At 39.8% G+C, this 12,631-nt stretch overlaps 1 protein-coding gene across 10 annotated transcripts in view; it reads left to right on the top strand.

The window, feature by feature from the left end:
- The window catches only part of LOC128191591 (microtubule-actin cross-linking factor 1, isoforms 1/2/3/4/5-like), a 43,137-nt gene that overhangs the window by 13,349 nt on the left and 17,157 nt on the right, over window positions 1-12,631 (top strand). For all 10 annotated transcript variants that reach the window (XM_052863729.1, XM_052863728.1, XM_052863732.1 and 7 more), the window contains 8 exons: window positions 62-2,468; window positions 7,219-7,383; window positions 7,644-7,817; window positions 7,947-8,030; window positions 10,527-11,293; window positions 11,413-11,773; window positions 11,856-11,975; window positions 12,128-12,454. In XM_052863729.1, coding sequence (XP_052719689.1) covers window positions 62-2,468; window positions 7,219-7,383; window positions 7,644-7,817; window positions 7,947-8,030; window positions 10,527-11,293; window positions 11,413-11,773; window positions 11,856-11,975; window positions 12,128-12,454 — 4,405 coding nt within the window. The remainder of the gene's footprint in view (window positions 1-61; window positions 2,469-7,218; window positions 7,384-7,643; window positions 7,818-7,946; window positions 8,031-10,526; window positions 11,294-11,412; window positions 11,774-11,855; window positions 11,976-12,127; window positions 12,455-12,631) is intronic.

Raw genomic sequence — 12,631 nt, 5'->3', positions numbered from 1 at the left:
TCATTCAATCATATCAATTTGTTAAGTTGTTTCAACCTTTTGAATTTCATTCCTTTACAAGAACCTTGCCAATGGTGGAAGTAAACACTAAATCTCAGGAAACAGTCATCACATCAGTGAAGTCCGAAATGATTATTCACGAAAGACAAAAAGGGAAGAGACCAAAACCACCGCCTCGTCGCAGGAGGCAACTGAAAAGAGTGATGTCGTCTGCTGTACCCAATGACGTCAGCAGCGATCTACCAGAGTGTTCAGAAGAACTGCAAAGCTTCACCATCACCGGCGTGATTGATCCGCGAACCAAGCAAAGGCTGACGGTGTTCCAAGCCATGGCCCAAGGAATCTTGGACCAGGCTAACGGGACGTATACAGACCCAACCACCGGAAAGTCAATGCCCATCCCCGAGGCCATCCATCGAGGACTCATCACTGTGGATACCAGGGAAAATCTTCCAAACGGACATTCTGCCGACGATGGATTTTCACCAATGAGAAATACTTTAGAAACTCAGATTTTCCCCGTTGCTGGTGTTATAGATCCACGTACAGGCGAATGGATCAGCGTGAAAGAAGCTGTTTCGTTGGGTATTTTGGATCCAAAGTCGGGGAAATATAAGAATATTGTGACTGGAGAGGAATGTGATTTGTTGGAGGCTGTGAAGAATGGATACCTCGTGGTTGATCCTGCCGTGTTAGAGGATACCGAAAAGAAGGATTGTTTTACTTTCGTGGACTTTGCAGACGTTGGATTCAGGGTCACGGGCGTCGTAGATCCTACAACGGGTGACGAAATACCTCTCAAACGTGCTATGACGGACGGAGTTATCGATCTTGTTAACTCTCTGTACAGGAACCCCCACACAGGAGAGACTATCTCAATAGAGGACGCTATAAGACAAGGTCTGATTAGAGGTACCTACCTCTCTCCATCGGAAGCTGCCGCAGGAGGCCCGGATGTGATGATTCTGAAACAGCTTCAGCTAAAAAAGCAGCGCTACCTTCCAGGGGATGGGGAAGGAGGCGATTCCGTGGATGGATCCAGACAGACCCCAAACGCTGTTATGTTTGACAAACTGCGTGCAAGGCTTGATCCAGAGGAACAAATGGTTCTGGATCCAAATGACCTTACAAGCATATCTTTGCAGGAAGCTTATGAGAAAGGCGTAATTGATTTTGAAAAGGGAGAATATAAATTACCAAATGGAGACTGCTTGTCATTAGAGCAGGCAACTGCACGAAATTTTATAGAACCCGAATTATTGCAGGAAATATTGAAAGTTTACCAGGACTGTAGCGTGAAGAACCTTACTGAAGAAGGGAAATTTGATCCTGAGACAGGTCTTGTCATAGACCCAAAGTCAGGTAACTCAATGTCCTTACAATCAGCGATAGAACAGAGAGTGATTGATCCCAACCTTGTATATTTCTATGACGTGCCATCCCAGAAAATTACCAACCTTGCTACAGCAATTGAAAACGGCTCCTATGACCCATCATCTGGTAAATACAAGCATAAAAAGGTTCCACAAGCTTTATCATTGGAGCAAGCAGATAAAGTTGGACTTGTGCTTTGTGATATTGACCCTGATAAAATGACCATGGATGCCAAGACATTAGAACGTCTTCAGAAAGTGATGGACACTAGTATTCCTTTCATACCAGCACCGTACTCCAATGGCAACTGTTCCCTCGAGGAGGCTATCAAAGCGGGATCCGTTGACCTCCAAAATGGAATGGCTAAGGATTTACGTACTGGTGAAGTCATGTCACTTGCCGAAGCTATGCAGACTTCCAAGATAGACCCAACTGCTGCCAAAAGTTTACTTGACGCTCTGGATAAACTTTCACTACACGAAATGATCCAGAAAGGTCAAATAAATCCCGATAAAGGTCATTTTATTCCAAGTGATAAGTCTAGGCCGATAACGATCCAGGAGGCCATGGACCGAGGTCTGCTTCATCCAGAGAACGTGTATGTTGTGGATAAAGAGAATAACAACATTGTCTCTCTTGATAGCCTAATCAAGTCAGGTAGATTCGATCCCAAAACCGGAATGGTGATTGACCAGAAAACTGGACGGGCAATGTCTCTGTCTGAGGCCATTGCAAACGGTATCATTGGCGGCAAAATAGCAGTGGACGACTTTGTTGATACCTCGGTCACCCTCAAAGACTTGATTGACTCAAGCAAAGTCAATCCGAGGTCCACCACATTTGTGGCGCCAAATAACTATAAGATGTCTCTCAGAGATGCCTTGGCCAATGGTTTCCTCACCATGAACTCCAATGTAAAGCTGGACCCGGAGACCGGATGTGTGGTCTTGGCTGCCGATGAAGAAATCGTCCAGGCCCTAGTGGATGTAAAGGAAAACTCGGACTGGATCAGTGATACGGAGAGGAAACTGGCATCGCAAAAGAAACCCCACCAAAGGCTAGATGGACTTCAAGGACAATCAAATGATATCAAGGTAAGAAGTGGTATAGCTCTATAAGATTTGTCTAGTTATCAACAAGAAATAGGCACACTTTTTACAATGTCTTTCATGCAAGTATTGAGACAATAACGGCTTTTCTGAGTTTAAGTTTTTCCACTCATGAATACCAATGAAACGTAAATTATTTAGCTCCGTGTCGTAACAAACATGAGAGGGGGTTGTAAGTAGATCTTTATTTTGATGAATATCGACCGCTTAATCAGGTCGTTTGTGGACAGGAAATAGCTTTTGATCTGCATATTTGTCATTCCTGCAAGAGACCTTTCTTCACTTTTACAAAAAGAACAAATCAGTCAATTTTTGTGTGCAAAGGTTAAGAAAAAAACTGTACAGGTGACGTTATGTAAGATAAGTGGGTCCCCCGCAGGTGACAATGACAGCGTTATCCTCGCGGGTCTGGAGCTGTCACCCTCGCCCATGCGTTGGCGCTCTCTGACCCTACGGTGTCGTGTGTGTCTGCTATTTGTTACACCGAACCAACACAAGAAAGTGTTTGTTTTATACATTCCTGGGATGTGAAAGATTTTTCTGTTGATGCTGAAGTTTTTTTTTCCTTTCGTGATTTCTTGGACGACGGATTTGGGTTGTATCGAGTTGTGCGGGTTTAGGACTTTCTGTTTTCTACCTGGCCAGATTTGACCGTTACAAAAGTTCTGGAATAGTAACACAATAAATTGATAGCTCTCCAGGGAAATTATCCTTTATATGCTGACCGGTTGTTACCTGGTAAACTCTGACTCCACCAAGATGTATACATAGTTAAGGAATTGTGTACAAGTCACTGTGAAGATGGTGCTTATTCCTAGCTAAAGATTGTTGTAAAAGTGAAAGTGAGAATGGTGCTTACTCTGTTTAGTAATTTGGATGAGAAATAAGAATTTAGATGATGAAACTTGTCAAGAAACGTGGACGGTACAGGGTGTCAGAACGATACAAAGAAGCCAAGGAGGAGGACCCTGTATTAGTGTCCCTGAAATATAACTCGGACGTAAGTAAGGGTGTAGAAAAATGAAGCAAAATGCTTGGCGTTCGCTGTTCCACATGCTGTTGTCACAATTCTCAGCTTAATTAAAACTCCAAGCAGCATTAAGTAAATGTATTACATGTATTTTTGGAATACTGTTATGGACCAAAATGGGTTTCGTATAGGGCTGTTTATCATCTTGTTTAAACATGGTGCCGTGTCTTTTTCCACAAGTTAAAACAACGGAAATGGTACTGTTTTTCCAAACAATCAATTTTGTTGATTGATGTACACATTCTTACACCGATGCTTGATCATCGCATTGGATAAATGTTCAATGCAGAAATATTACAGATTTTTTTGGTTCTTATTAGATTAGTCATATTTTCCGCTGACTTTGGTATTACTTATACTACCATGTAATGGTGAAGTAAATGAGTGCCAATCTTTTAAACCATCGGGGTTAAATAGAGTGCGTCCTAATCGACGAAGTAATATTTCTTAAGACTCTTGTTAGATTCTATAATGAAAAAGCTTGTGTATAAACTGACCGAGCATTATGCAACTAGTTGATCTCCAAGTCATTTGTCTTTTGACCAGTTTTTGTTGACTGTGTATCAGATAACACACATCTTTCTGATGGTCATCTAGTTCACTTATTTGTTTGCCTCGTGGGATTATAGGGTTATATGTTTTTAACTTGGAACGACGCGGACTCGGTCGGACTGGAGTCCGGAACTTTGGTAGGTTTTGCGATAGCAATCTTCATGACTTTGCAAAAAGATTATTTTTCTGTCAAACATGGATTGATGAACATGCATATCTAGACAGATATTGTTTTAAAAACTCTGACGATAGTTGGCTTTAAAATACAAGACAGGTGATGATTTAAGGTATTTTCTTTCAGTGTTTGTTAATCATTGATATCACAGCAATGTTAGTGTAGACTCGCTTGCAGTTTTCCCACATATTTTAGCAAAGGAGTTATATTTTTAGCTCACCTGAGCTGAAAGCTCAAGTGAGCTATTCTGATCACTTTTTGTCTGTCGTCTGTCTGTCCGTCTGTCCGTCCGTCCGTCCGTCCGTAAACTTTTCACATTTTCAACATCTTCTCAAGAACTACTTGGCCAATTTCAACCAAACTTGGCACAAATTATCCTTAGGCAAAGGGGATTCCAAGTTGTGAAAATTAAGGGCCACACCCGTTTTCAAGGGGAGATAATTAGAAATTAATGAAAAATTTCGAGAAATTTTCAAAAATCTTCTTCTCAAGAACCAGAAAGCCAGGAAAGCTGAAGCCTGTGTGGAAGCATCCTCAGGTAGTGTAGATTCAAAGTTGTGAAATTCATGACCCCCGGGGGTAGGGTGGGGCCACAATGGGGGGTCGAAGTTTTACATAGGAATATATAGAGTAAATCTTTATAAATCTTCTTCTCAGAAACAAATCAGCCAGGAAAGCTGAAACTTGTATGGAAGCATCCTCAGGTAGTGTAGATTCAAAGTTGTGAAAATCATGACCCCTGGGGGTAGGATGGGGCCACAATGGGGGGGTCGAAGTTTTACATAGGAAAATATAGAGTTAATCTTTAAAAAAAATTTCTTCTCAGAAACTAATCAGCCAGGAAAGCTAAAACTTGTGTGGAAGCATCCTCAGGTAGTGTAGATTCAAAGTTGTGAAAATCATGATCCCTGGGGGTAGGGAGGGGCCACAATGGGGGGTCGAAGTTTTACATAGGAATATATAGAGTAAATCTTTAAAAATCTTCTTCTCAGAAACTAATCAGCCAGGAAAGCTGAAACTTGTATGGAAGCATCCTCAGGTAGTGTAGATTCAAAGTTGTGAAAATCATGACCCCTGGGGGTAGGATGGGGCCACAATGGGGGGTCGAAGTTTTACATAGGAATATATCTAGAGTAAATCTTTAAAAATCTTCTTCTCAGAAACTAATCAGCCAGGAAAGCTGAAACTTGTATGGAAGCATCCTCAGGTAGTGTAGATTCAAAGTTGTGAAAATCATGACCCCTGGGTATAGGGTGGGGCCACAATGGGGGGTCGAAGTTTTACATAGGAAAATATAGAGTAAATCTTTAAAAATCTTCTTCTCAGAAACTAATCAGCCAGGAAAGCTGAAACTTGTGTGGAAGCATCCTCAGGTAGTGTAAATTCAATGTTGTGAAAATCATTATCCCTGGGGTAGGGTGAGGCCACATTGGGGGGTGGGTGTTAAAATTTTACATAGGGATATATAGAGTTAATCTTTAAAAATCTTCTTCTCAGAAACTTATCAGCCAGGAAAGCTGAAACTTGTGTGGAAGCATCCTCAGGCAGTGTAGATTCAAAGTTGTGAAAATCATGACCCCTGGGTATAGGGTGGGGCACAATGGGGGGTCGAAGTTTTACATAGGAATATATAGAGTAAATCTTTAAAAATCTTCTTCTCAGAAACAAATCAGCCAGGAAAGCTGAAACTTGTGTGGAAGTATCCTCAGGTAGTGTAGATTCAAAGTTGTGAAAATCATGATCCCTGGGGGTAGGGTGAGGCCACATTGGGGGGTGGGTGTTGAAGTTTTACATAGGAATATATAGAGTAAATCTTTAAAAATCTTCTTCTCAGAAACTAATCAGCAAGATGATTCTTTTATAATTGTTAAGACTTTGGCTCCAGGACAATTCTTTGGCCTCACAAAAAGGTTCAGAGTTTGATGTAGCTAAATATCCCATATATAAACAATTGTAAAGGATCTTTTTGAGAACTGCATTCCCAACATGTGATATGACTATAAAATTGAAGCAGGCAGCTATTTTTTCATTAGAATCTTTTTGTATTACTGTATTGAGTTATTGCCCTTGATTTATTGATTCTTGATTATTTTAATTAATGCATCCACTGTTAACCAATTATTGTGACGATTATTTTTATACAATAATAAATATTCAATGTATATAAGTTGTTCTGCATAAGTAGTTTTGGGTTAGGCCGGATAAGTTTGTTTATTTTTGATTTCCAATTTTTAGATACTATGAATTATTTTAGGCCTGCACATATATAGGGACAGTGTCTATTGCCTTATGACGAGCGACTGTTTTTGGGGTTAAATTTGAACAGGTACGGATAGATTGAGTGTGTGGACATTCCTGCTCTATATAATCTCCGTGTTTTCTAACCTACGATACAGAGTGTGTGGTCATCCCTGCCCTGTATCGCATTAATACAAGTGTGCGGGCATACCTGCTTGTATTGGTGGTGGTTGCGGTGGAGCACTAGTGTGTGGTCATACCTGCTGGTGTTCTGCCCTTTCTAGCGCAAGTGTGCGGCACTCCCTGCTTGCGTTAGGTTGAGCTGTTGGCGCAAGTGTGCGGTCATCCCTGCTTGCGTTAACGTTGGTACCTGTTGAGTTGCGTAGGTGTGCGGTCATCCCTGCTTGCGTAACGTTGAGTCCCTATATATGTGCAGGAGCGGTGATTAAAGTCTGCTCTTGTAAGTATTGGCAGCAATCGGCTATCCGAGTTCCTAGGGGGAAAAATGGATTTTATTTATACAGGATCTACATGTATTATTGTACATTGTCCAGATTGTTTGTATTATGACTCCATTAAGCTGACTTTATCATACCTAATGTTCCTCAGGTGAGCGATGTGGCCCATGGGCCTCTTGTTTGATTTAGAACTAGCATTGTATTTATTCCAGTATTGCAAGAAACATGCTTGTTTATCATTGCTATCATATCTAAATAGCTGTGTAACGATTTCGTTTGCAGGCCGTACAAGAAGACATGGTAAGGAGGAAGACAGGCGTGACGACCTCCATCAAACAGGCGGAAGAACTCATCGACAACAACCAAACGGACCGGAAGGAAGATGGCGCCCAGCAGATCCAGAAACTGCGCTTCAATGTCTCTGATCTCAAGATCAGGTTCAACGCCGTATGTAGTCCTTACATTGTTTCATTTGTGAAAATTGATAAACAGAACTCCTTATTAAGAATGCTGAGATGTATTCTGAATAAACGTTTTATTTCCACATGAACATATAATATACTTTTTCAGCTGTGTGGAATATAACTTTGAATTTGCAGTATATTGTAATCATTACAAACAATAAAGCGATGATTTATGTAAAAACTCCAATTCATATAGAGTTTTTGGGTTTGGTCAATCTAACGAGAATTGCGTTTGACTTTAAGGCTTTTGGTGAAACGGAGAGTAGACGAAAGCGTTTCCAGAAGATGACCGAAGACTTGGAACAGTTCTATACAACCCTACAGGATATTGACCAATGGCTGGATCAGGCCATAGAAAAGTCACGTGACCTACAGACTTCTAAAGATAATATTCACAACCAGTTCAATGACTATAAGGTACTAATTCTTGCAGTCCTTTACTACACACCCCAATTTTCCATGGGCACACATTAGAATTTATGTTGCAGTTTTAAATATACGATACTAGTATTCCTGTTTTCATATAAAGTTTATATTTTGATTCAGGAATTCGTGGAGGAAATACAAGTTAAAGAATTGGAAATTGCTGGAGTAATCAAGATGGCTGATGATTTCAGGGACACTGCACAGGTAAAAGAGAATTTCAGTTTGCAACATACTAGCACACAAATACAACTTGCATTTAGTTACCATAACAGCATTGTATATGTAATTGTCAATAAAATGATGGTACAACATTTAGTATTCTACAACCTGTAACATTCAACGAAGAAACTGCTATGAAAACCGAGATACTGTAAATACTAAGTCTTGGTGATAACCAGCTAGTACTGTATATGGACATACAAGTAAATAACTGTTGGTATTGAAAATATACCTATTAGTATACCTGTATCTTTGTTAGTACAATATAGAGCACAGTATGGTTGTCTAGTTCCGTGAAAACCATTTGCTGAATTCAGAAAATATATTTGATCTCCATCAGCTGCAATTACGATGCAAGCTGTTGAAAAAAGGTGGTCAGCGGAGGTTTCCATACTCCGGGGGGGGGGGGTGTTCCATTAATACTTTCATTCATTTAGTGATATTTTTACCAGCTCTCATTGAATTAAAAGATTTTTATCAGTTTATAACATCAATGGAATTCATAACGCGATTAATACCCACAGCGGAACTTTAAATATGCAAAATAAATCCTTAGAAAGGAATTGATTTCCGTACATTCAGCGTTCACCGTGTACTAAGGTGGAGAAATGTAGAAATATATGTTTAAACTGACACTTGAATGAAAGGCAGAAAAAGGAAAGCTTTTATGAGAACAGGCGGAGTAATGCTGGCCTAGATCTTCTTGTGTTGGGATAAAGTTTATTGTTGTTTGTCCTCTTTTAAACAAGTGGAATTAAATGCCTCTTCATTCACCCGACCCAAGATCAACAAATTCATCACAAAAATAGAGTAACCCGCTGTTTCAAATCATCGGCATCGAAATGTTTTAAAACCGTTGATTAGGATATCGGTTCTGGTACATTAAAAGATGTAAGATATGCAAAGGTAATGATTATTAGGCATAAAAAGATAAAGGGTGGCGACATGTGTTGATATACGGGTGATTGTCAAAGAGCACTCAGTTGGCTTATAATGGCGGATCATACACAAAGCGCACCGTGCCAATCGATCGAGGATATATTTGAGGTAGGAAAATACTATTATTTTGCTGTTGATGTTGGTAAAATAACCATAAGTTGTAAAAACATTCCCCGCAAAAAGCAAACCCACTGGAGACTAATCTACATGGCTGATTAATCCGGTTTCAAATACTAGTAGTTGATCTTATAATCTCAGACAGATCCTGTAGCGTTTCCGTAAACTTCATAATCCCTCAAACTGTTTAACCAACCTTTCCAAAAGCACTGCAACGAGATCATCTAACGGTGAACTAAGAGCTCATATTTCATTGCTTCCAAAACAAGGCGATCATTCCGTTTCAAATAATTCTAGTTTGCAAGTGTTAAATAATTAATTGCCTTAATTGACGTAAGGTACTTCTGTTGGTTGACGTTACCTCACAACCTTCTCAAATTTAAGTCAGCGCTTTAAATGCTCTACCTGGTCAAACACATGTATAGTATCGATAAAACCTCCTTGTGTGCTAACTCTGTATATAAACATTTCAATTGATTTTTCAGGTCGTTGATATATTTTGGTCAATTTAAATAATTAATCATAAATCATAACCCAAACCCCGCAGTAGAATAGTTGCTCGCCAGGTATCTCCGGATGTTTGATACTGTCGTAAAACTTTGGGAAGGAAACGGGTAGATAAGCCATAAATCGGTTTACAAAATTTCCGTTTCTATCATCGATTACGACCGTTATCCACCTCCTCTTTCAAACTCTTTCACCGCCACTACAATAGTTTGTTTACTAAGCCTTTAAATCCAGAAGTTCGCCACGACATTCTCAGAGTGAACAGTGTATGCAATGCGAGATAGCAAGAAATAAAACACTTGGCATCATTTTGACGGGTATCAACATTGCTTTAAACTTCAAATTATTCTCTCAATTATTATTGGAAGATCAAATCAATGAATTATTTATAGACCGACCGAGTGTTTCAGCTTATATAGGGTGAAGCTTGGGCGGAGCCTTTTCTTTTTTACTGGTCTGGATAGAGTTTTTGATTAGTAATGGTGGATTTATTGTTATACAAGTAGTGACACAAAGTTTTCATTGTTTTGCTGGCTTGAAAGTTGACCAAGATGAAAAACAAATGGATAGTAGCAAATCACTTTTGAAACCATGCCAGAACCATTAAATCTACAATGTTGGAAACGAAACTAAATTGTGCTAGAGTATCCGGAAATCAAATGGAATATAAACGATATTAACAACTGTGACATTTGGCACGTGACACAAAAGCTATGGCTGGCACCAGAAGAAATGGTTATCTTACCAACAAGTACCAATATTTGGACGACGAGGATGATGACATTGAATTGTGCACGTGTCAGCATTTCGACCTCTATGTAACGTGTGGTAGAGTAAGTTTTAGGGTATGGTACATACAAAAGTGTAGTGAGGCTTGTTTTGCCATAAGTCCCTTTAAATGTTTCCATTTTATTCCAGGAATTTGAAAAAGAAGCCGAAGCATATCGCCAACGCATCCAGGTTCTTCCTCCAATTAAAGAAGAGGTTGACAACAACATCATAGATGACGAAATCGAATCTTTGGAGGAAAAATTCAAGGATGTCTCTCGGAACTGTTCTAAACACATGGAAAAGCTGGCCGCCTTAATGAAGCAGAAGAAAGGTTTCGATGATTTAAAAGACAAACTTTCTTCTGTATATCCCCAGATTGAGGCTCGGCTCAGCAACATTCACGGAAATGGTCTTGGTAAAAACCCAGAAAAGGATACCAAAGATCTTACGGCAGTGAAGGAACTTAAAGCTGATCTGATCGGACAAGACAGAAAGCTTAAAGACCTTATTCAGAGTGGTGAAAAATTGGTTAAAGGTTTGAATGATATTAATATGAAACAAAAGGCAGAGGAAGTGAAGGAATCAATGGCAGAGATGAAGGACAAACATGAATCGTTACAAAGTGAAATCGGTGAAAAAGAGGAAGAACTGTCTTCGGCTGTGTCTCAACAACAGAATCTGAGGAACCGTTTAGATGGACTACAAAGGTGGATGTCAGAAACGGAAAGCGCATTAGAGAACAGACCATTAATAAGTTTGGACAAAGATAAACTTGCCCAGCAGCTGAAAGAACAACGTCTTCTTAATGGTGAAATAGAAACCAACAAAACACTTCTAGAAAGGATTTCTCAGGAAACAGGTCAGAACGCACCAGATGACGATGCAGAAGGAGTAATCCTTGAGCTCAGTGAAAGGTAAGGGTCGATTATACTAACAGCTTAAAGACATGCTTATTGTAATGAATTGAACAGTAATATTATTTGATACGTATGTTGCTTTTTCGTACAATATACACGTCTCCGGTTTGTTTTAGAATGGTAGAGGTAGAGAAAGATGTCGATCAAGTAACCATGGAAATTGAGGATGTGGCCTGTAGTGTTTCGGAACTGGAGAACAATATCGGTCAGATGGACTCTTGGTTGACTGATGCCATATCATCACTGAAAACACGACAAAAGGGCGCGAACCAGAAGGCTGTAAAGGCGAAGATAGATGCCTTGTACAATGATAAACGTGAAAAGGAATACGACATGGAGAAACTGAGACAGTCAGCGAAAGAGATCATGGACGATGAGAGAGTGTGCGATCAGTTTGCGATGAAGGAGTATCTTGGAGAGGTGGAAGTGAAATGGCACGAGCTGACGGAACATCTTGTCCAACAGGTTTCGTTAGAGGTAAGTTCCACGAAATAAGGAAAAGTGATTTAATTGGTATCCCCTGTTTTAGAGCGTACAATAAAGGATTTTTTCGCATCAGGCCTTAACTGAGATCGACGGAATGCTGAAATATCTGGACAAAGCCGAGAACGAGATAAACACGGCGGAGCCAGTCAATGTAGAGCCAGAAACTCTGAACATACAGCTGCACGATCATCAGGTACGATAGCTTTGGCATGAAAGTTGCAAAAATGTTTTTGCTTTTTTTAGCCTGTCTCTGCTGGTATCTTGATTTCAATAATCATAAGTCTATCAAATCAGTAAAAATTTATGTACATGTATTAAGCTTTGTATATTTGTGTTCATTTGTAGTCATTTAATATGGATCTTAATCAAAAGCGAAACGCCGTCAAGGACATTATTAACAAATGTAACAGAATGTTGCGAGAAACAACCAATGCCCAAACGGATGAAATCAAATCGAGGCTGGAGAGCATAAAAACTCAGGCTGACATCGTCTGCCAGTTAAGTGCAGAACGTCTGCATCAGTTGGAATCGGCCCTTCCTTTGGCTACGCATTTCAGTGAAAACCAAGCAGAGATTCATAGCTGGTTGGATGAAATGGAGGCTGATTTAAAGGCGCACTCGTCACCAGGAAATACACTGGAACAAGTCAAGAAGCAGCTGGACAATATCAAGGTTAGACATCTGCAATGTTCTCATTCGCTAATTGTTACATCAATACGTGTAATCCACCTTCATTGTATTGCGATAATTTCACCACATTCAAAAATTGTCTGAGTTCCACCTTCATTATTATAATTTACATTTTCGTAGTAGAAAGCAACACCGATTTTCACACTTTTCCTATTACAC

The sequence above is a fragment of the Crassostrea angulata genome, chromosome 7, assembly GCF_025612915.1.
Source record: "Crassostrea angulata isolate pt1a10 chromosome 7, ASM2561291v2, whole genome shotgun sequence".
Taxonomy (NCBI): domain Eukaryota; kingdom Metazoa; phylum Mollusca; class Bivalvia; order Ostreida; family Ostreidae; genus Magallana; species Magallana angulata.
Note: the sequence above shows the minus strand (reverse complement) of the source record. Positions and strands in the feature narration are given on the sequence as shown.